The following is a 22,182-nucleotide window of genomic DNA, read 5'->3' as shown; positions in this document are numbered from 1 at the left end:
TGCCTACCACATCACCTACGACCAACGGCCTATTTCCCTTGGCGTGCGTCAAAGGTTCTTTAATTACGGTAACATCCATTTCTATCACGAGCTTCCTTTGGGATTCCCTTATTCATACCTCGGAGGGTGGTGTCGCCAAGGCATGGGTTTTCCGTAACTCCAGGGTTCAAAATGTCGGATTCCGAGCTAACGATAACTAAAGGCAATAGAGAGACATAAGTACCTGGGGTTGTCCCCGTCGGAGTACGGAGATCCTGGGTGATTCATCTGTCGACTCTTTTCATTCATCACCTATTCACACCTGGGCATTTGAGCAATGTCATATACCGCATGTCTCCACAGCCCCGATCATTGTCTCAACGACAATGTATCTGTTGGCTCTAGCTCTAGCTCCTCCTTCACCACTGCATATCCATCTCTCGGACCTTCACTCCAGCTACGCCGCGTTAAGACGGTTTCACAACTCACAAGGTGGGCATCAAAGAGGCTGTCCCGATCATCCCTCAGAGGTATCGCCGACGGAACAGAGCTGAGCGAAAAGAACCTCAACAATCTTAACCTTGCGATAACAACGAGCGCGGATAATACTTCCGAGACCAACGAGAGCTTTAATTCGGCCAGGCGCTTGCTGCCTAAGTCTCCAACCAGAGCATCCAAAGCAATCAACACAATCGCAGAGGACTTGGAGTCATCACCAGACCAAACACCCGAGAAAGCACAAGACATCCGACTGCGCGATTCCTATTCGGCCTTTTGTGAGCAATTCACTACGTCAGGGCCACAGAGGCCGAAAAGAAAGTTCGATATCTCCATGGATATGCTCGAGGCAGAACAGGACTATCTAGCCGACGCACAGCCCAGAGTCGGTTGTACCGACTCGTCCAACAATGACCAGAAGGAACCAGCCCCCGAAGATCAACAAATCGGTTCCAAAGCTTTGAACGGAATTATACAAGACAGAACAAGGTCATATGAAAACATCTACTTTGGCCAAGACAATACCCCTGCAATCATTCACCCTCGGCCACCACCCCATATCATGACACCATTAGTATATCAAGACATGCAGCGCGTTGCACTTGAGCGTAAGCTAGCACGAAGACAGAAAGTACTGGGACCCATCAGGTCTTTGTTTTCGAAGGGGCAGCCGTTACGAGGACAACGGTTGGATATCGAGACATGATGTCGACGTTGTTGACTATTTAATCAAGTACATAATTTAATTCACTTACAAGAAAAAAGAATGGGGCGTGATATTAATAGAATCTATAGTGTACATTGTGGTCGTGGTATCAATGGCTATGGTACCAATCGAGTGGAGTAAGTGAAAGCACATGAGTGGTGACGGAGGTTGTCGATACTCTGTCAGGGCTCTGTCAGGGCTCTGCTAGGGCTTTGTGGATGGTCTGTGGATGGTCTGTGGATGATCATATTGTCTATCCTCTTTTCCATCACTTATGAGCTGTAGTCTACATTTACCTCCGATGAATGCGGAACGGCGTGGAATGTCGGCAGTTTCTTTCTTACGCTCGGGGTTTCCGTATAGTATGCTAAAGTTAGAGTTGTTGAGCTACTTAGTATAGCCAGGATGAATTGCATTTTCACTTTTCACAAAGGCGAGGCCGGTGCTTGAGTCACAGCTTCTCAGGATTCTGTGTTGTCAAGTCTCGTACGCAGAATATTCTAAAAGTCGGAAAGGAACCTACTCCACTTCACATAGCTCTGCCGCAAGAAACTTGATATTGCCTTCACGCTCATAAATCTATCTCATCGACGGTCCGAAGATTTGACAGGCTATCGATATCCATACAAGTCACCTGACCTCTTCATCAGATTGAGCAGACGCCATTCTTTCCTCGTCGTCCTGGGTAAAAGCAACCAAGATCCTCTTTGCCTCTTCAATATCATCCGTCTCCCAGGGCTTCAGGCCGAAGCAATGCATGAACTGAGTCCATCCACCATAAGACTTCACAATCGCCCGTTCAGCGGGGGTGCACGGCGGTGCTGTGGTAGTGTTAGATAGGAGCGGGTCATGGGTGATTACAGTAGGGCCTACCAAGCGCGTCAGTAGCAGGCATTTCGATGATATCACAGGGGTGTAAGCGGGAGAATGCTTGGGTTTATTGAAGATAAAGTGAGGTGGAAGTAGTTGTTGTGAAGAGGTTGGAGAAGATGAAGTTCCTAGATCTGAGTGTTGGAAGCGGGACCCCCGCGATTCCACGCATGGTTACCCCTCCATGAACCCTTGAACCCTTTACTTCAACTTACCATAGAACTTTCTAGTGACAGCTTTAGTGAATTGAGACTTTTCTAAATCGCTTAAGAAATAAGGTTTAGTCTATAGATGAGAGCTATACCATGTGACTGGAATACGAGGCGATACCGCTACGGCATAAATATAAAGAACCAAAAATTGGAGTCTGTATCAATACGCCACACTAAAGTCACGAGGTCTGAACTGACTATATTCTAGGACTATCGCTTTGCATCAAAGGGATTTCCGCATTACTTTCACCCAACATGCGGGACGAGTGTATACGCACACGAGCCGAAGCTTCCGAGCAGCAGCATATCATGGCCGTTAATGTACGGAGTCTTGAGCAAACCACTTGCAATTTCCCCTCTAACTCATTCGAGGTTCGAACCTTGACAGATGTCAACATCAAAGCACTTAAAACCAATAAGCACGACGGAGGTGGAAATTAGAATAGTACAAAATATACTCAACAACCAGCCCACACAAAATATGCAGACCACGGTATGGCATTAAGCAATAAAACGTATTAAACATGAAAAGCCGGATAAGAAAGTCCAGGCATAAAACAGGGTATCCTGGGTCCTATTACATACAGCAAAGCCAAGACAGAATGAGTGAAACAGGATCTAATAAATAAAGCTCATGCAAACGCTAGCAACGGGTGAACAAGTGCGTTCCAAGTGCGAACACGGGTACTACCGTGCAGAGGGAACCTCTTGCTGACCGCGACTGCTGTCCGATTCGGGGGCGGATGCGAGCTCAGGGCGAGGAGTAGATGTGAGGCTTCGGGTGTCAGGGGTAGCGCGGCGGGAAAGTTGGGCCAATTCGCCGATGAGTCTGCATGTGATAACCGTTAGTAAAGGGGGATGGAAAAATATCCGGGGAGCGGGTACTGACTTTTGGTGCTCGCCGTACCACTCGTCGTTGGAGGAGCGGATGTGCTTAATCTGTTCCTGAATGCTTGCCATCTACGGAGAAGATGAATTAGTTGTTGAACATATAGTTTTTCATGTAAATGGGTGAAAGTCGGGCAAATATGAGGAGTAGGAAGACTTCAAACGGGGATCTCCCACCGTTCCCTCGATGGATGAACCAAGGTCAAGGTCCTCACCTTCTGTGGCTGGACCTCCCTCAGCTTTCTCTTCGCCCTCCTCTGCGGAGGCCCATTTGCTGGCATCAAGGCCAGACGAGGAGGTCTTGTTATTGGACGTCTTCAATGCGGCAAGTTCGGCCTCAAGCTCACGCACGCGGCGGCGGCTGCCGGAAATTGCAGCATCGACATCGCCAAGTTGGTTGAGGAGCTGCATGTTCTTGTCGATCTGCTCGCCAAGGTTACGCTCGCCAGCGGCAAGCTTCTCTTCCATGATCTTGGCGGTGGCTCGGTACTCTTCCAGCTCTTCGCTGGAGTTGGTGTGCTTCGTCTTCAGGGTCGCATACTCCTCACGGTACTGAGAAAGCTGCTTCAGAGCAGAGTCCAACTCCAATTTGTTACTGCTCGAAGCGGCGTCAGATTTCTGCAGGTCTTCGACCTGAGTGATAGCTGCGTCATGCTTCTTGCCGAGCTCGGCGTGGGCAACCTGGATCCTGGAAATCTCGGCAGCGTGCCTCTCCTGGAGCTCCCGCGAAGCAGACACAGCGGTTTCTTGAGCCGTAGCGTGGGTCTTCTCCGAAGCGATCAGTTTCTGCTCGAGCTCTGCAATAGTCGCCTTCAAGCCATCGAGAACAGATGTGTCTTGAGCAACAGCCGTAGCCTGAGCAAGCTGTTCGCTGACGCTAGCCAGAGCAGCATTGTGAGCTTTCTGAATCTCATCAATCTTAGCATTATGTGATGCCTCAAGCTGCTCCTTCACACCAGCCACCTTGGTTTCCTGGAGAGTCAGGAGCTCCTCGATAGCCTTGCCATGCTCGGCATCAGCGTCAGCCGCTTTGGAGATCTGGACAGCCTGAAGCTCAGTCTGTAGCTTGGTCTTGGTCTCCTCGAAGCTCTGCTGGAGCTCGGAAACCTGCCTGGTGTGAGATTCTTGGTCAACCTTGCTTGAAGCCCGAAGAGTCTCAAGCTCGGCTTGCAGTTGGGCCTGGGTCTCAGCGAACTGCTTCTGGAACTCAGAGGTCTGCTTCTCACGAGATTCGGTGTGAGCGGCAATTTCCTCAGCATGGCGCTCCATAGTCGACTTCAGCTCAGTCTCAAGCGCCTCAACACGAGGGGCATGAGTGGCGTGGGCAGACTCGAGTTCCCTGTTCTTTGAAACAAGATCGTCGTGCTTCTGCCGAAGCTCATCCAAAGCACCATCCTGAGAGCCAGAAGCCTCCTGCTTGGCGCGCTCAAGTTCAGCAGTGTGCCTGACCTTCAAGGCCTCTAGTTCCTCGGCGTGCTTCTCAGCAACAGAGTTGGCCTGAGCGGTCTGCTCATCCAGAAGTCGAATAGCCTCGGCAGCCTTGTCTTCCAAAGCCTTCATCTTGCTATCCTGCTCCTTCAACTTGCTGTCGTACTGGGCGTCCTTCTTCTGGAAATGACTCTCAACATTCTCCAAGCTGGTGTGCAGCTGCTCAGCCTCGGACTGCTTGGCCTGAACTTCCTGCTGTAGAGCCTTGATTTCGCCAGATCCAGTGGCCAGCTGTGTCTCCAGCAATTCAACCTTGTGGCGAAGAGCATCAATTTCTCTAATCGCATCCTCCTGAGCAGACGCCTTGCCCTCCTCAAGAGCGGTGCGGTAGTCAACATGAGCCTTCTCAGCTTCCTCGAACTTCGTCTGGAGAGTCTTGAGCTCTGCCTCATGCGCAGCGGTCAAGTCTGCAATAATACTCTCGTGGTCACACTGGGCGGCAGACTTGGCAGCCTCCAATGAGTTGCGAAGCTCCTGAAGCTGCTGGGAATGCTCGGTGCCAGTAGACTCGGCAGCAGCCTTCGCGAGAGCAAGTTCCTCGGCGTGGGATGTAGAGAGAGAGCCCAACGTGCTGTCATGCTCTGCCTTGAGGTTCGCAACCGCGGCTTCGTGGGAAGTCTCCAGCTCTTTCAACTTGGAGCTAAGGTCACTGGTAGCGCCATCCTGGGCCTCTTGGAGATCACCCTGGAGCTTCCCAAGGGCCTGCTTGAGGTCACTAATCTCAGTTTCCTTCTCAGCGAGCAAACTTGTGATATCCTCGGACTGCTGGGTAGCAGACGCGGCCTCGGCAAGCTTGGCTTCCAGCGAAGTAATCTGCTCCTGCAATTCGGAGATAGAGGTGTTGGAAGCCTCTTTGGCGGCATTGATCTCTTGATCCTTAGCGGTGACGAGCTTCTTGGCTTCGTTATTCAAGTTATCGATGACTCGATCACGGCCGTTTAGCTCGCGCGTAAGGCTATCGACAGCTAAAGCCTTGTTCTCCTCATGACTAGCCTTTTGCGACTCGAGTTCCGACTTCAGAGTGTTGATCTGCTCTGTAAATGCAGTAGCGGCAGCCTTGTGATCCGCGAGCTCCTTCTCTATGGCATCCAACTGAGCCTTGTGGGTCTCCTTGAGGTCCTCAAGAGCGACAGCGGTCACGTTGTCGCCAGAAGCAGAGGCAGACTGCTTGGCCTCCTCCAACTCCTTCTGAGACTTTTCTTCAAGCTCTTTACGCTGGAATTCGGCCTCCTCAAGACGCGCCTGTAGGGACTGAAGTTCCTCCGCATGGGCAGAAGCCAGTTTCTCAAGCTCTGCCGCGTGCTCTGCACGGACAGACTCGGCGGCCTCGCCATCCTTGGCGACATCCTCTCCAGAGACAGACAGCTGGCTCAGCTTCTCGTTCACGGACTCAAGCTCGACCTTGAGGCTGGCAACGGTCTCCTCACTCTCCGTAAGCTTGGACTGGAGAGTCTGCAACTTCTCCGAATCACCGGCACTTCTGGTCGCGCTGGACAGAGTGCTCAATCGCTTCCTAGCAGGGTCTGTCGACGAAGAAGACGTAGTTGGCCGAGCAGTAGTAGATGCAGTTGAGGGGCGAGTCAGAGGCCGCGTCGCAGTAGTAGATGTGGCTGTTCGGCTGGCAGGTGCAGTTGCAGCAGTGAGTCGACCCACGGGCTTGCTGGTAGAAGTAGCGGTACGAGAAGCGGTGGTGCTAGTAGCAGGCTTCTTCTCCAGACTTGAGCCAGCGACACTCGATCTGCGGTCCAGAGTTGAGGAAGTTTTCAATGGGGCCCGAGAGGAAGCTGTGCCGGCCATAGACATGCGCTTGGCAGTGCTCGAAATACCACGCTTCTCATCACCAGAGCTCGCAATTGACCGAGGCTTCTCGTCCGCAGAGCTGCTGACGGAAGGTCGGGATCGATGAGATGAAGCCGTCGACGAACTCAAAGGCTTCCGAGTGGCGGAGGTTGTAGTCGGCCGAGTCGGGGGCTTGCTCAGTGAGCTCGTAGAGGAAGTCGGGGCCCGCGTGGTCGAGGTCGCGGTCCTTGACGTGGCCGTCGAAGAGGAAGTGGGCCGTTTCGCGGCCGTGGAGCTTGACACTGGACGCTTGGATGCGGAGGTCGTGCTAGGGGAAGTTTTAACCGGAGATGCTGGGGCGTTTTCCTTGGATGCCTCGGGGCTAGACTTGCTGGCATCTTCGCCGCCCGAAAGCATTGACGAGTCCACTGGAGTAGCCGGGGGTGCGATTTCGACATCCTCATCAACAGCAACATTCACGGGTTCTTCGGTAGACGACATGTTTATCAACTGAAGTAATTAGGGTAGGTGAGGTGTTAATGCAGACAGAGGGACAAGTGTGGGCGCAGAAATCAATTGTACAGAAAAGGGGTCTAAGAAAGAAGAGATCAATTAGCACCCGACACACAAAGACGAAGATATGGGGTGTTGAAACGGCTGCCATGCAGGATATTATATTGAGTCCGAGCACATCCACAGGGGGCCATGCATGGGTATACTCATGCAACTTAAGCTCCGAAGCTCCGTACAATCAGGAATTGACAACACCAGCAGAGCGGATACGATCTTCCGGCAAAAGATGTGGCAACTAGGAAGGTATCCAGGGGATAACACCGTAGAATAAGATGGTTTGCGAGCCTTTCGTCCGATGCCGAGGGATTGGGTTCCAAAAAAAAAAAAGGGAAGTACTTACGCGCCACGCGCAGGTCGGAAGCTTCAGGGGTTCGAGAGAGAAGGTTCTCAGCAAAATAGCTGACGTTCCACCAGAATGGTGACCAGGAAACAAAAAAGGAAGTAACAAGTGTCAGAAAGGGCGCAAAAGATGCCTGGATGTAAAAGTAAAGAGGAAAAAGGAGAGAAGCGGGAAAAGCGAAAGCGGTGTCTCGGAGGAGGAGGGGGGGATCGCCGTTGCTCCATGCACTGCGCACTGGTCTCATGGTCGCCTTAACTATATCCAAGTCTCGTTTCTCGTTTTTGTAGTTGCTCAACTCTCAAGATTGACAATAACCTTTTGTCTCATACTTTCTAGGTACTAGCTGTGGCCTTTGTGCCACCCAACTATACCGCTCCATCATAAGGAGGTCTAACGTGTCGATCTCATTTAAACTTTTGCCCCGGATTCATTTGCTGCAGTCGTATAGTCTGCTGCATATCCCTAGATTCATCAATCTTGGGGTAGATATGCACTTCTCAAGTACGATCCTCCGCAAAACGCGGTGTGCGAACCCCTGAAATCGACCTGACGTGCCTTTGTTGACCAAAACAATATCAATCCATGGTTCATGCCTCTACCCGAACCATCGGAACCAACCTGGCACGGGAATCCGCCAGATGGAATTTTATACAGCCTGACCGAGAAGATAATCTAAAGTGCCCTCTACACTTGGTTCTTCAGCCCTTTTTCGACATTTTTCTGGGCATCACTCTCTAGCGCTCTTTTAGAGCGTCTTTTGTTTCTTAAAATAACCCTCTCAATGGCTTTGAATACCTCTGATGTAATCAGTCACGGCTGCCTAGGTAGAACCATTTGCATTATCTTCTTGGTCAGGCTGTATCAAGATATCAACTATTTAGAAGTGCTAAAGCAGAGAAAATAAATCTTAATTCAGTCTACGCGGTAGGGTATATAGCAAATAAAGAAATGTAAAAGACACGCCTGCTTCCAGATATCAACCCTCCATCATTCTCAATTCGGGGAGGTGTATGAACTTTCCTCTAACCAAGGATATTGAGGGAGAACACCATTTTGGCGAGCTTGTTCTAACAGCCTCTTGATCTCATCCTCCAGATCCCCAATGGTCCGCCGAAATAGTCGGTGCCCCAGGTGACGTTTAATCAATATACATCGATCATCTCCTATAGACGTGATGGATGTTAGACCAGTCGTATTTCACGAGAAAGATAGCCGAGGATACTGACCATTGTATTGCTGCAGTCCTTCAATAAGGGCCAATCCTTCCTGTCGGGTCCATGGCTCTTCTCGTTTGGAATTCACACTGAAGATAGTGGACTCTTCGCTTGGGGTCCGAGCGTGCAGATAGTTGAGAATACGTCTCAACGGAGGATGAATGGGCCGAGTCCAATCAGACGCATTTTCAAAATCATCTTGCTTAACTAGATATCCCGATTCGACCGCCTCCCTGGTCTTCAGACCGCTTTGTATCAACAAGAATAGAGTATCCTGGAGCTGAGCACTTGCTGATTCCCCTAACATCCGATACAATTTGAAGCCGTACAGGATCAGAGTGATGACCCTGGGTGTGATGTACGCTTGAAATTGATCGATCAGATATGCGCTTGGCTCATCCTTCGTCTCCCACATAGCGTAGCGCCTCAGTCGCACAAACTCCAGGAATAGTGAGTCCTTGAGATTTCGGAGATCCTTTTTGAGATCGAGTGATAAATACTTTGTCTCCACGATCTCCTTGTAGATGTGGCGAAGCTCAGTAACTATGGCAAATGGAGCACTCAATTCATCGGGTTTTGGTCGCGTAGCCTGTTTCCTTAACCATTTTGCTTTCTGCAATATGACCTGCGATTCATTTTTCAAATCTAACATCTCCATCTCCTGGTCGAACCACTCCTGTAGCTTACGGCGGTAGGCTCGGTCAATGTCTGTTTCGGTTTGCGTTTGTTCATTGAATTGTGAACTCAGAAGTTGTGAATCGAGAAGCTCTTGGACTTCGGGGCTCCCTTCAGCTTGATCTTGATCGGGCATTTCATCATCGCTTCGAATTTCAAACTGGTCGAAAAACTCGTCTGGAAGAGGATTCGTTGGCTGGGTGGGTGCAGGTCGCGGTGTCTCTGGGATGGAAGGAATTGGAGAGGAGCCAGGCGCGTCGTTATTGTCCCCGTTCGCGTCGCGGTCTCCAGAGGAGCGGCTCATGCTTGTGATCGGACCATCACTACCTAGTTCTTCCGACAGTCGGTTGCCAGTAGATTTATCTTTGTCGTCCTCACTTTCTTCATCTTCGCTCGACTCTGCGGCTTCGTCTGACGGCGCATCCTCCTCCGGTGGCGCGTCGTAGTTTTCTTCATTGTAGGATAGATCGGGCTCGGGTGTCGAAAGGCGATTTTGTTGGCTCCGAAGACCACTGCGAAGTGTCCTCGAGGGTGTTTCGGGTAATTCCGCAGGTTCAGGCGAGGCGGGGACATCGTAGATGTTTGCGCGATGAGTCGTGTGTCTTCTTCGCGGCGCTTTGCTAGCAGTGGCAGGGCTTTTCTGGGTCACCGGATTATTGACATTGTTGAGAATGTTCCAAGGTTCGGTCTGGCGCACTCTTCGCGTTCTAGCGGGCGCCATCGCGTAGATTGAGGGTACGCCTCTGGGAGCGAAAGCAAGGGACGCGGAGAGCTGATAACGTAGCTCGGGGGTGGAGAACCTCGGAACGTCGTCATCCCGCTTTCCCCTCCAGCTTCAACTTCCCCTCCGTTCAAACTTCACATTCAGTATGGGTACGGACGGTCGAACAATCCGTGTCCTGCCGACATTGGACCCTTTCACTACTCACAATTTTATCGCGCCCGTCAAGAAAATCTACGAGGGCCAAGATGTGTCGACCTTCCTCACCTCCAAAGCCTACACGGACATAATGACCTTTTTGCTCCAGTTGAATCGGTCAATGTTCCCTACGAAACTTCCCGACGGTACCGTGCAAACATGGCCATTGGGCACAGAGGACGTGCAATTCTCTGCCCCGGTCCGACAGCTACAAGGCCTTCTTTCAAAGCTCGAGGATATTGTACAGGAGGTTCCGCCAGACACTGGGCCGAGGCGATTTGGAAATATTAGCTTCAGAAAGTGGCACGAAGTGTTGGAGAGCCGGGCGTCTGATTTGCTTCGGGAGTTCCTGCCCGCAGACCTCTTAGATACGCCCTCTTCCACGGCCGATGGTCCTACCGCCGAGTCAGAGTTGAAGGCATATTTCCTGGGCAGCTGGGGCAGTGGTCAGAGATTAGACTATGGGTCTGGTCATGAGCTGAGCTTTCTTGCATTTCTGGGCGCGATGTGGAAATTGAACGGGTTCCCCAAAGCCGACCCTGGAGTCGAGGAGAGATCTATTGTGCTTGGCGTGGTTGAACCGTGAGAAATTCTGCAAAACAAGTGATCCGACTCATCTAACTAGTTTCCATAGATACCTGGAACTTGTCAGACGCCTGATCAGAACATACACCCTTGAACCTGCTGGCTCTCACGGAGTCTGGGGACTTGACGATCACTCATTCGTTCCTTATGTCCTGGGATCAGCCCAGTTCTCTCCTGCCATCGATGAATCCGATCCCACCCCCGAAGAGGGCTCATTGCCCGATGCACCTGACCCGGGTGGAATCATCAAGTCCAACATTGTGGAGCGAGAGAGGAAAACAAGCCTATACTTCTCGGCCATTGGCTTCATCTATGATGTAAAGAGAGGCCCATTCTGGGAACATAGCCCAATGCTTTATGATATCTCAGGCATCAGAGCTGGCTGGGGAAAGATCAATAAGGTGTGTCTTATCATTCACCTGCTATATATTCCTTCAAGCTGACGAATATCTGTAGGGAATGGTCAAAATGTACAACGCAGAGGTCCTAGCCAAGTTCCCGGTTGTGCAGCACTTCCCCTTCGGATCTCTATTCAGCTTCGACCATGATCCTAACGCTATTCCACCCCCAACGACTATTCATGCAACCTCCGGTCCTCAGGGACGCCCGGCCGTTCCCGACGCTGGCCACGCTCCTGCAGCTCGGCCGACTGTGGACGCAGGGTCTAAGGCACCTTGGGCCACCGCGGGAGCTGGCACTCGGGCACCTCCGATGGGGCCAACAGCAGCGCCGTGGGCTACAACAAGGCCAGGCCCGGCATCGACCGCAGCGCTTCCAGATACTTCACGGATGCCTCCAGGACCCATGGCCCCTACAAGAGCTCCTTGGGCAAACGCGCAGGCCCCGCCTCCACCCGGCGGCGATGCGCCCACCAAGGCCCCATGGGCAAAATGAGATGATATAGTGATTGATACCCAATCTAGCTCGCAGTGAGCTGAAAAAAAGAATACATGATGAACGTCTCAAATAAATTCTAGCGCTATATGGGGTATCAAACATATAAACATTTTGTAGTAGTGATTTTCGATTACTCGGTGTCGGAGGAATAGCTCACCAGTGCCGCAGCTGGCGTTGCCGAGCCAGTGGATGGTCTTTGTTTGTCGGTGACTGTGGTAGTCTGTGCTGAACTGCTGGCATCATCCTTCGATGTCGCCTCTTGGTCGGTTGCTGAAGATGGCTTCTTGCGCTTGATACTTGGCCTCCAAATATCCTGATCATCTCCAACATCGTTGAGAAAAGGATCCACAGCAGCGCGCGTGTTCCCCTTCAATTCATTTCGTAGGGATGTCTTGCGTTTTTCAATCAGATCAGCCGTACGAGTTCTTGAAACGCCACTCTTGCTCTTGCCGCGCGCTTTAATGCCAGGCAAATCCTTGACGATTTTGTTTTCGAACATAGGTCGAACTCGAGTCGCACGCGCAGCCACATCTCCCAAAGTTGCCTGATCATCCCCAAACTCGATCATACCCGCCCGTTGACGATCTCCGTCAGTCTCATCAACAAGATCAAAACCAAGACTCATCTTATCCTTCAAAGCCTCGCGGTTCGCCTCCAACTTCTCAAGCCCCTTCCTCTCGGTTCGAAACGAGCGCCGTAGCCGCTTCGACTTCTCATAAGGATCATCCCAATCCCTGCTCTGGCGCTCCTGCAACTCCAATATCCGAGTCGCCTCCGTCCTCGCTCGCTGTTTATCCTCGATCTTTCCCTCAAGCTTCGCGAATGGATCTTTCTCAGCCGGATCCTGTGTATAACCAGGTCGAATGGCAATTTCACCAGGTTGCAGTTCTCTATCTTCCCCCGTATCTCGTTTCCGTCCACCTTCTACTACCACGTAAGCTGTATTTGCCGGGTCTGTTCGGATCTCGATCCATTCTCCACATACAGTGTGTTTCATGCGGAAACTGTAGACGGGAGTGGAATGGTAGTTGCCGACTTTCTTCTTCTCAGCGTTGAAGCGCACACCTTGACCGATTATGACCTCGTTCGGTTTGCAGTTTGTGCACCATACTGCAAATGGCATTTCAAAGCGGACGATTAAGGCGCCGGTTGTTTTAAGGTGGCGCGCGCGCGCGCCAAGGGCATGCTTGCCGGCTAGCTTGTTCGCGGACGTGAGACCTTCTTGGTCCGGTGGGACGTACCTGCCGAGTCAGTCAGTAATGAGATATCTCGAAAGTCAGGTCTTTTTTTATTGAAGCGACGAACCGTCCCATGTCTGTCGTTCATGTTAGCTGATCACTGTTGCGCGATGGCGGGGTTGCGACTTACTGAAGCCCTGCATCTTGATGGGTGGCTGTCGAAGCCGAATGGATGTCGCTAAGTCGAGCAGATGTGATATGAATAGAGCACAAGACCGACTTGAGCCCTGTAGAGACTATTGACGGCCTGCGCTCTCAAACGGTGCGCTGCCAGCAGAGACAACTGTCAGAGCTCACCACCACGGAATCTGCGATCGGATTTAACGGGCATAAAATGGCTTACTCAGCACATGCACAACCCAAAAAAACCACTGCGTTATGAGAAGAAATGTATTGTCTGATATGAAATTGCATGAAAATCGGTAAGATTATCAAAGATATTTTAAACAAGTAGAGTACCACCATTGGACTCAATGACACTGCCCGTAATGAACTGATCCTTCATCAAGTAGATATAGCTCTCCGCCAGATCCTCCGGTCTGCCAACAGTGCCGGTAGTAGATGAAGTCTTGAACATCTCCAGCATGCCATTCAGCTGCTCCTGAGGCAGCCAACCAAATAACTCGGTGTGAACTGCGCCAGGCGAAACAACGTTGACACGGATCGGCTTGAGGTCCAGAGCCAGACCTCGAGCAAGACCCTCAACAGCAACACTCACAGAAGTCGCAAGAGACCAGCCAGGGGCAGGCTTGCGACCACGAACACCTCCAGTCATTGTGAATGAGCTTGCAGGCGACTTCTCGACGTACTTCTCAACGTACTTGGCCATGACGGCCGGCGCGACGAAGCGCACGTGCATGCTCTTCTGGACTACCTCTGATGTGACATCAGACAAGGGAGGCAATGACAGAGCATCACCGGCGGTGGTGACAATGTGGTTCAGCTTGACAGTGCCGCCGACAGTAGCGACCTGAAACAGAGCTTCAAAATTGGCATCGAGGTTGGCGGAATCGGAAAGGTCGCAGACGTGGGTGGTGATGGTCTGCTTTTCGGTCTGGGTAGGGTAGGCTTCCTTCAGACGAGCAACGGTCTTGTCAAGCTTGGACTGATTGGAGCTAGAGATTACCACGTTGGCTCCGTGCTCGATAGCGGCTTCAGCGACGCAGAATCCCAGTCCGGAGGTTCCTCCAAGGATCAGGACCCGCTGCCCAGCGAGTTTGTTGGTATATTTGAGAGACGGCGAGGCCATGGTGTGTGATTCTGTGATGTGTAGTGACAATTGATGCTAGTAAACTATGTCTCCAGGCCCTAGGCTAGGCCCATTATATAAGTAGAGGACATAATGTTGAAGATCGCCCGGAGATAAAAGTTAACTATCTTCAAGTTCCACGATTAACTCCGTTGTGGACCCTCACTCGATGCCATAACCTGCAACTTGCCCCGAGTCCGACGTCTCTTCTAGAAGATTAATAATGCCTTTTCATTGAGGTAACTCATTGGTTCTCGTCACCCCACGCGGCTTTTATGCCTGCTCTCCGGGCCAAAAGTTGTGCCGTTCAACCGTGCGGAGTAGTTTTCGCCCTTTTCCGAAGCGCTATAATGCTGGGATTTTCCATCAGCAAAGATAGCCTTCACTATGTCGCTTCCGCAATGACAGCTGGAACAATGACTGTGAAGTCAATTTTAAAAGTTTATAGTCGACTTCCAATTCTGGTGTGTTCTCTGTGGAACTCCACACATATGATAGCCGATAGATAGAAAAGCGTCATATTGAATTTTTTTATCCGGGTGTTCCGCAAAATTTAGGCCTGAAAGGGATAAACGCAGAAACAATTGAGATTTCGGGTCGAAATAAGTCTCAAGATATTGGGTACTTAGCGCCCGGTTTAGCCTTGGCTAACTTCGTTTAGTCTCTGGATTGTTTCCATCAAGCAGGAAGGAGGATGAAAGGAAAGATAATCATCATATTAATCTTATTCTACTAGTTTGAAAGTCTTGGAGCGCAATGATACCTTTTCAAGAGCAGTCTGAATTTTGGGCATTTGACCGGATTCAGTTGCGTAGTTCAAAGGAGTATACTCACTTTTGTCAGTGAGCTCCAAGGTGGCTCCTTTATTGATCATCCATTTCACGAGGGCTTCATTTTTGTGAATGACAGCAATATGTAGTGGGGTTCTTGCGTGGTTATCTTTTAAATCAAGTAATTGTTCCATAGCCGGCAAGGATTCATCAGCAGACAAGATATAGCTAATCCTAGCAAGAATATGAAAAGGCGAAGCAAAAATATTGGACTTGAGGAACACATGTCTCCCTAGTATGAATTCATGCAACGTAGCGAAAGAGAAAGCGCCCAAATTGTCGTTGTTGAACCTGGACCTATACTCTGCAACGGCCGTATTGAGGATTAGCGCGGTTATAGCCTCCTTTTTGCAGCGCAGAGCGTAATAAAGCGCATTTTACCCCTCAAGATTCATTGCATGAAGATCAATCTTCCTGGACTCAATGAAGCGAGTCGCAATATAAACCTGGCCTGTCCTGATGACACAGTGCAGTGGATTATATGTATAGAAAACCGCATTCCAGTAAAATTCAGGCGATCTATTCAGGTCGAGAAAAAAAGCAACCAAGCTCGTGCTTGCTTGGTAAGTTGCTGAATAGACAAGGCACCGGAAGACGTCCGTAGGTATCATTGGAGGGTTGTTCTTTGCAAAGAAGCTCTTGAAGTCCTCGCTGTTCGAACTGGCAATTTTCTCAAGAAAAGGAATAATCTTGGTGTCGTGAATATTGATGTATCCTGAAAGTTACAAAGTTTTGACTTCAAAATTGTCACGGCTGATCGCAAATCTCAAGGGAGTGAAATTGCCTAGTTCTTGTACATACTTGGAGATCCCCTTGCACTGGAGAAATAGCCTGACTATTTCTTCCGATCCATTGGCAGCAGAAAGATACAATGCCATTCTCCACCTAATATCTAAAATACGGTTGACATCGAAATCGTTCGAGCTAACAATGAGTCGTGCGATGGTCATACGACTAGTCTCTATGGCCCATACCAAGAATATATGTTGATCTAGATCCATAGTGATAGGTGTCAAGGCGTCAGGTTGAAACAGCCTTGTGAAAAGACGACCAATTTCGATAGGCAAAGGAAGAGCTTCGAGAATGTGGCATGACCAGTACATCATGGCATATTGACGGAAAGTAAACTTTTTCCTGGTCCCATGAAACTCATTGCGGGCCTCGGCAAGCGTTTGGGCAAGGCTGAAATCGGAGTTCGTTTTGCTTCGAAGAAGTTTCAGTGCGATTTTGGTGATGCGATCGGAAGAGAACTGAGTCGAGTGCTCATGATGATCCCCGTGAGAGCTGGACGCGACATGACTTGTGGGATAACTTTTGTTGACAACTGACGGTCAAAAACGGAGTAGTTGAGGTAGGTGATCGAGGTAAATCAAAGGGGACAATGTGTTCAGATATGTGACTTCCGAGAGGTTTCCCGATTCAATTAATTTGGCAATTCCGCACACAACTTTGCACATGGTGACCAGTATCCAGAACCCATAGCTCACTGGTCTCATACCACGATAGATGCTTGCCATGTGGTTATATCCAATCTGGCAGTCAAATGCCCCTGTCTATACTGGGAAGGCTTATTTGAAGTGCTGATAAGTATGCCGTCATACGAAGTTGAGCTACCGTGTTTAATTCGTGCTTGCATGATAAATGACGGTGACGCTTACGATGAAATGATGATTGCAATCGGATGTTTCTATCGATACATTGCGCCGATGCCTGAAGTGTGCAATATTTTGGGATGTTTCCTAGCTCCATGAACCTAAACGAGCCCCTACTGCTATCCTCCTCTTCAAATACCCCTTCCAGCCATCAGTCCTATCTTTTTGGTCTCTGTACCTCACTCCCTTCTAGCATTCTGTGCTATCGCAATATTATCTGTCCTTGTCCTTGTCCTGACTTCTGCCCTACTTAATGTCGGCCCTTGAGACAAATGTAATGAAAGCGAAGAAGTATGACAGGCTCCGCACATTCGCTGACTGTAGAAGAGAGGGCTAATATGTACGAGGTATTTAGGAAGACAATCGAATATATCAAGGCTCTGCCAAGAAGGACATCACAGTCAAGACGGGCACTGAAGCTCCGAAGTCGAACCATCCTAATAGAGGCCGGAAATCAAATCGGAATGAGAGAAACCAGAAGCAACACCCTGAAAGAAGCCCCAAAAGAGACAAAGTATGCTTGCCCTGCTTGCCAAGAAGAAATGCCCGCTTCCAAGTCTTTGCTCAAGAGGCCGTGTGGCCATCGCTGGTGCAAAGACTGCCTACAGCGATTAGTTGAACACTCTACTACGAATGAATCGTACTTCCCACCTCGTTGCTGTGGCCGTCGGATCCCACTTGGGTTCTTGAGTGGAATAATAAGCCCCGACTTGGTTCAGCGTTACAGGGAAAGAAATCTGGAACGCGACGCGTCGCGAACGTACTGTTCCTCTCCATTGTGCTCTATCTATATTCCAGTCGAGAACATTCGGAGCCACATTGGCACATGCAAAGCTTGCGGTAAAAAAACATGCACTCGCTGCAAGCGCAAGGGCCACAAACTGGAATGCAATAGGGATAATGTTTGGAGATTGATCAGAAAAAAGGGATGGCGGCAATGCGGGGGTTGCCGTAATGTAGTAGAGCGAGTAGGAGGGTGCAGTCATATGTGGTATATCGGCCCCAACGAAGTCGAGAATTACGAATGCTAAATCTTAAATTTTCAGGTGCCGATGTGGGTATACATTTTGCTATGAGTGTGGTCAGAAGAAATGCGGATGTCGTTAAAGGGGAGGAGAGACAGCTACCTCGGATCCCTTTCGAGTCGGGGGTAAACAAAGAACGATGGATGGATGGATCAAAGTACAGAAATGGGTACGGACCAGTGGAGTCCTGACAGTTAACGCACATCCCCTTTGCTAGCTTAAGAACAGGAAATGGACGATTGCTCAAATTTAAGATCATCCCCTAGCCGCGCCTGGAAGACACAAATCGCCGAAGCAGCAGCTAAGAGGTGCCGGATATATGACAAATATAGACTATTGGCGCTAAAATGATCAAACTATTGATCTAAGGATATTTTGAAAAGTCCACCGGCAACCCAGATGCCATTTTCCCAAATGGAACCAGTGGACAGGGGGGACTTGGGCCGTGACGTCGGGCCCAGACTTGGAGGATTCTCCACATTCGCACTTCAAATCTCAGAAAAATGCCTTTGTCGACCCACATCGGCCAGGTACCCGGAGGCTTTGACATCATAGCTCCATCCGGGCTCTGATCCCTCGTGCTTCCCTGCCAGTGGCCCTGAGGATCGCCCGATCGATCTCAGATCGGCCATGCAGTCTGGATGCACGCGCCGATCATACTTGCTTCGCCGCGTGCTATACAATCCATTCGCCCGTTACAAACAAGGAAACCGTGGATGAGATTCGATAAGTCGATTAGCACGGCCCAAGGGTCATGCAACCCCGTCATGGCCGGCGATCATGTCGTTTTTCTTAAAGAAACTGGTCCCCGAGGTTCAACGTGCGCACACATCTCAAGAATTTGCGCATCGCCATGGACATGCCCGATATTTCAGACAACCGGCCGGTCAGAGGAGGCTCGTCGCTATCCTTCTCGCCGACAATTGTACTGGATGAGACCATCGACACCAGGTCCGAGTACAACCAACAGCTCGACACGCCTCCCAATATACCCCAAGAGCAGTTTGTGCCCGAAGACCATAAGCCGAGGGAGACACTCGACGAACAATGGTTAGTGCGAAAAGCGCATCGGAAAGCGAGTGCGGGCTAACGAATCAGTCCCACCCCACCGAATGATTACAACCCGGACGAACTCCGATCACATAGCTCGGATATAACGCGCCGTCGCAATTACTACGTGAACCAGTTGCCTCTTCTTCAAGCGACGAATCCCTATGATGGCTCCGAACAATTTAACCCGGTCAATGAGGAGCACGAAGATGGGTCTTTTGATCTCGTTGCGCCCTACGAGGGCGATGGAACCCCACTCCACTCGCTCGAGCGCCAAGCAGATGCTATGTTCTGTTCCGAACATATGTTGACGATCTTGACCAATCCACCCTATCTGGCCCGCTTTCGAGATTTCCTTGTCGCCGAGCGGCCCAAGTCAATTCCCGTCTTAACCTATTATCTCAATGCGAACAAGGCATTGAAGGCGCTCCAGTATGCCAATTCCCTTGTTCGGTTGTCGATTGATGTGCCAACTGCCGGTATCAAGAATTCAAAGCAACTGGTTGGCGACACTGCAAATGTGGCGCTTGAGGCTCGTGTCCAAGATGCCCTTGAGGCCTTGACGGCGGAGGAATTGCCTGCGTTCATCACTTACACCTGCATTAGCATCACCAGCAAAGTCGTCGAAGAGCGCGTGCGAGGAACACTCCCGGAGAAGTTCCAGGGCACATCCGATGCACTCGCAGAGGTATTCTGCTTGACAGACCCGTCTCGCCCGGATAACCCAATTATCTTTGCCTCCGGAGGTAAGTGTATAGAACTTGCTTATATCACAGTAATTGGAGCTAACCCTACGTTCAGAATTCCATCGAACCACGCAATACGGCATGGACTATGTGCTCGGCCGCAACTGTCGGTTCCTGCAAGGCCCCAAGACCAACCCAAACAGTGTCCGACGTATTCGTGAAGGAATTCAAGGTGGACGCCACCACTCTGAACTATTCCTCAACTACCGTCGCGACGGCTCCCCTTTCATGAATCTTCTTCAGTGTGCTCCTCTTTGCGATAGTCATGGCAAAATTCGCTACTTCATCGGAGCGCAAATCGACGTCTCCGGCCTGGCAATGGATGGCGCACAGATGGAGTCTCTTCGAGAACTAAAAAACCGACAAGAAAACCCCGAAATCGACTCAGAATGGAAGAAAGACAAAACTGAGTTCCAGGAGCTGGGTGAACTCTTCAGCCCGCGCGAGCTGCAGAACATTCACGCATACGGTGGAAACCTTTTCCAGCCTGTTCTCAATGATATCAACCCTAAGAGCAGCCGTCTTTATATCCCAGGTAGCCCAGACCACGAATACGAGCCTCGGGTCAACATTAAGACGCCTTCACCAAGCGCGTCTCTTACAGGTGTTTACAGACACTATCTCCTTGTCCGCCCATACCCATCTCTTCGAATCCTCTTCACATCTCCGTCGCTTCAAATCCCTGGAATGCTGCAATCATCATTCCTCTCCCGCATTGGAGACACCGGGGAAAAGCGTGACAGCATCCTCCACGCCATGATGGCGGGTCGTAGTGTCACAGCTCGCATCAAGTGGGTGACCCGCTTCAGCAGTGACGAGGGACGGTATCGCTGGATCCACTGCACACCGCTTCTTGCTAACAACGGTGAGGTTGGTGTCTGGATGGTCGTGATTATTGACGATGAAGATGAGGCGGGTAGCCATGTTAGCTGGAACGGCAACTGGCCCAGCTACTAAGCTTGAGACATCGTGATCCTGTTAACTTTTCACGTTCTTGTATAGTGTATTATTTTGATGATATTTCGCACAGGATATGGCGTTTTTGAGAAAATGAGTCTTTGGGAGTTCTGCGTAACGGTTAAAAACACGCTTTATGTTTTGCATGTCTGCCTTCAACATTCACGATAACTTCAAGTCATCAATATTTACATGAAAAAAAAGAATTTACTTGAGCTAAGAAATTCCTCCTCCTAGAATCCCAGCAGCCATCGAGGTATCCGAAGTAGGAAAGTACCTCCCAATAGTATTCTTCAAGAAGCAATTCCCATCCTGCCCTCCATCAAATGCAGCCGTCAAGTTGGCAGTATACACAACCCCTCTGCAGGGTGACTCGCCCGGTTCTGCGTTATTAAAGTTAACACAGTCCGCAATGCACTCTTTCAAGGTATACGCAGTCGATGGGACGGTCAAATCCTCGACTGTAACATTTCCATACTGCGACTTCTCCCCACTGGGCCAGTCCACGCTGCAGAGGATTGTGAAGATTGAGTCATCGGATCCTTCAATTGTTGTCAAGTTTTTACCCGGGCACGGGTTCGCTGCTAATCCATTCGTACCAGAGGTAATGGGCGCGGAGGATGTTGTTGATGCCCTGCCCGTTGTGGTTGTGCCGGATGTAGATGCGGATGATGTTGATGATAACGGGGATGTGTTTGTGGTGGTAGAACTTGTGTTTGACCCCTGTTGAGTCCTATCCGAAGTACTGAGTATGCAATAATTAGTCCCGCCAATGGTTGAAATATAAGAAGCAAACTCACTCGGTCAGTGCGACCTTTTGATCTCGATTTTGAATGATCAATGTTCCTCCTACTCCTCCTCCAACGCCACCAGCAACCGCAAATACTATGATAACCAATAATATCCAGAATGTGCGAGCTCGAAGTCCACATATCCTTCGCTTGCTCTTCTTTGGCTCGTTTTTGATTATGTTCCCGTCAAGGCCTCCATAACTCGTGACGGGACCTGATATCCAAATCGGAGCTTCATGGTTGTATGCAACCTCCATTCCATGTTCGGGGGCGACTTCGAGATTTCCAGATCTTCCTCGAGCCTCCCATAGAGAAGCTGAAGGTGGCTCTCCGCCGTGTGCTCTTGTTTTTCTCTCATCTTCTGGAACCACTTCAAGATCTCCATAGCTTTTTCGAGCGTTGTTTTCGAATGCGTAGGGGTAGTTAGACTTCTCCATGTCAATATTTGCAGTCGACCCAGTGGCCACTAGATTTATTGGGTCTGAATAGACCCGTGTATCAAGAAGAATACTACCAGAGTTTTTTGCGTCAATCGAAGCCTGCATGTATAGTGAACAGATATTGTGAGTAGCAGCTCTCGGGTTGGGAGAAATTGATCGGCGGGAGAAAAACTTGAGAGGATTAGGAGCGCCTAATATCCCGAGTGCCCTGCCAAATATAATAATAGGGAGACTAATAGCCGCCTATGCATGGCTAGAGGATTCGCTTCGGTTTTAGGACCTTGGAAGCTAACTGTTTCTGGCAAGGCATTTCAAGGGCGCTTTATGCGTTCATACGATTGGCCCAGATGCGGGGGCGTGCGAGGCTGAGAAGTGAGCCAATCTGCGGTTAAGATTTTACGGCCCCCTGCAGCACGCTAGCCGTTTTTCGCTCAAGTGCACATAATTTGGAACAATATCAAGCGCAAAAGATCCGGGCAGGACATGCTTTGAATTGTTTAGCGGCTTATAGCTTTATTCGGCTCGAGAATTCCCTGACTAAACGCCTCGAGTATTCTGGCCAAAAGACTACACTCAAATTT

The 22,182-nt window shown here is 50.1% G+C and overlaps 11 protein-coding genes across 11 annotated transcripts; 5 read left to right on the top strand and 6 right to left on the bottom strand.

Moving 5' to 3' along the window:
- Positions 1 to 316: 316 nt before the first annotated feature.
- Positions 317 to 1,183, top strand: N7443_009012 (uncharacterized protein; the record flags this gene model as incomplete). The annotated part of the gene is made up of 1 exon (XM_056889068.1): positions 317 to 1,183. The coding sequence occupies one exon, from the start codon at positions 317 to 319 to the stop codon at positions 1,181 to 1,183; it is 867 nt and encodes a 288-aa protein (XP_056738370.1).
- Positions 1,184 to 1,813: 630 nt separating this feature from the next.
- On the bottom strand, positions 1,814 to 2,078 carry N7443_009011 (uncharacterized protein; the record flags this gene model as incomplete). The annotated part of the gene is made up of 2 exons (XM_056889067.1): positions 1,814 to 2,004; positions 2,057 to 2,078. 2 exons carry the CDS (start codon positions 2,076 to 2,078, stop codon positions 1,814 to 1,816), a joined length of 213 nt encoding a protein of 70 aa, XP_056738369.1.
- Positions 2,079 to 2,520: 442 nt separating this feature from the next.
- N7443_009010 (uncharacterized protein) lies at positions 2,521 to 2,706 on the top strand (the record flags this gene model as incomplete). Its single annotated transcript, XM_056889066.1, has 1 exon — positions 2,521 to 2,706. The coding sequence occupies one exon, from the start codon at positions 2,521 to 2,523 to the stop codon at positions 2,704 to 2,706; it is 186 nt and encodes a 61-aa protein (XP_056738368.1).
- Positions 2,707 to 2,952: 246 nt separating this feature from the next.
- N7443_009009 (M protein repeat protein) lies at positions 2,953 to 6,921 on the bottom strand (the record flags this gene model as incomplete). The annotated part of the gene is made up of 3 exons (XM_056889065.1): positions 2,953 to 3,094; positions 3,155 to 3,225; positions 3,331 to 6,921. 3 exons carry the CDS (start codon positions 6,919 to 6,921, stop codon positions 2,953 to 2,955), a joined length of 3,804 nt encoding a protein of 1,267 aa, XP_056738367.1.
- A 1,609-nt stretch (positions 6,922 to 8,530) lies between these two features.
- Positions 8,531 to 9,943, bottom strand: N7443_009008 (uncharacterized protein; the record flags this gene model as incomplete). Its single annotated transcript, XM_056889064.1, has 1 exon — positions 8,531 to 9,943. The coding sequence occupies one exon, from the start codon at positions 9,941 to 9,943 to the stop codon at positions 8,531 to 8,533; it is 1,413 nt and encodes a 470-aa protein (XP_056738366.1).
- Positions 9,944 to 10,091: 148 nt separating this feature from the next.
- Positions 10,092 to 11,620, top strand: N7443_009007 (serine/threonine-protein phosphatase 2A activator; the record flags this gene model as incomplete). The annotated part of the gene is made up of 3 exons (XM_056889063.1): positions 10,092 to 10,723; positions 10,776 to 11,127; positions 11,183 to 11,620. 3 exons carry the CDS (start codon positions 10,092 to 10,094, stop codon positions 11,618 to 11,620), a joined length of 1,422 nt encoding a protein of 473 aa, XP_056738365.1.
- A 133-nt stretch (positions 11,621 to 11,753) lies between these two features.
- Positions 11,754 to 13,004, bottom strand: N7443_009006 (Saf4/Yju2 family protein; the record flags this gene model as incomplete). Its single annotated transcript, XM_056889062.1, has 3 exons — positions 11,754 to 12,864; positions 12,929 to 12,938; positions 12,992 to 13,004. The coding sequence occupies 3 exons, from the start codon at positions 13,002 to 13,004 to the stop codon at positions 11,754 to 11,756; spliced, it is 1,134 nt and encodes a 377-aa protein (XP_056738364.1).
- Positions 13,005 to 13,303: 299 nt separating this feature from the next.
- N7443_009005 (oxidoreductase, short chain dehydrogenase/reductase family) lies at positions 13,304 to 14,110 on the bottom strand (the record flags this gene model as incomplete). The annotated part of the gene is made up of 1 exon (XM_056889061.1): positions 13,304 to 14,110. The coding sequence occupies one exon, from the start codon at positions 14,108 to 14,110 to the stop codon at positions 13,304 to 13,306; it is 807 nt and encodes a 268-aa protein (XP_056738363.1).
- A 2,820-nt stretch (positions 14,111 to 16,930) lies between these two features.
- N7443_009004 (E3 ubiquitin-protein ligase) lies at positions 16,931 to 17,808 on the top strand (the record flags this gene model as incomplete). The annotated part of the gene is made up of 2 exons (XM_056889060.1): positions 16,931 to 17,573; positions 17,639 to 17,808. 2 exons carry the CDS (start codon positions 16,931 to 16,933, stop codon positions 17,806 to 17,808), a joined length of 813 nt encoding a protein of 270 aa, XP_056738362.1.
- Positions 17,809 to 18,470: 662 nt separating this feature from the next.
- N7443_009003 (Monooxygenase FAD-binding) lies at positions 18,471 to 20,370 on the top strand (the record flags this gene model as incomplete). Its single annotated transcript, XM_056889059.1, has 3 exons — positions 18,471 to 18,667; positions 18,764 to 19,413; positions 19,469 to 20,370. 3 exons carry the CDS (start codon positions 18,471 to 18,473, stop codon positions 20,368 to 20,370), a joined length of 1,749 nt encoding a protein of 582 aa, XP_056738361.1.
- A 216-nt stretch (positions 20,371 to 20,586) lies between these two features.
- Positions 20,587 to 21,706, bottom strand: N7443_009002 (uncharacterized protein; the record flags this gene model as incomplete). Its single annotated transcript, XM_056889058.1, has 2 exons — positions 20,587 to 21,115; positions 21,171 to 21,706. 2 exons carry the CDS (start codon positions 21,704 to 21,706, stop codon positions 20,587 to 20,589), a joined length of 1,065 nt encoding a protein of 354 aa, XP_056738360.1.
- Between the last annotated feature and the right edge of the window lie 476 nt (positions 21,707 to 22,182).

Source organism: Penicillium atrosanguineum (genome assembly GCF_028827265.1).
Source record: "Penicillium atrosanguineum strain IBT 20685 chromosome Unknown utg000007l_segment0_segment0, whole genome shotgun sequence".
NCBI lineage: Eukaryota > Fungi > Ascomycota > Eurotiomycetes > Eurotiales > Aspergillaceae > Penicillium > Penicillium atrosanguineum.
Note: the sequence above shows the minus strand (reverse complement) of the source record. Positions and strands in the feature narration are given on the sequence as shown.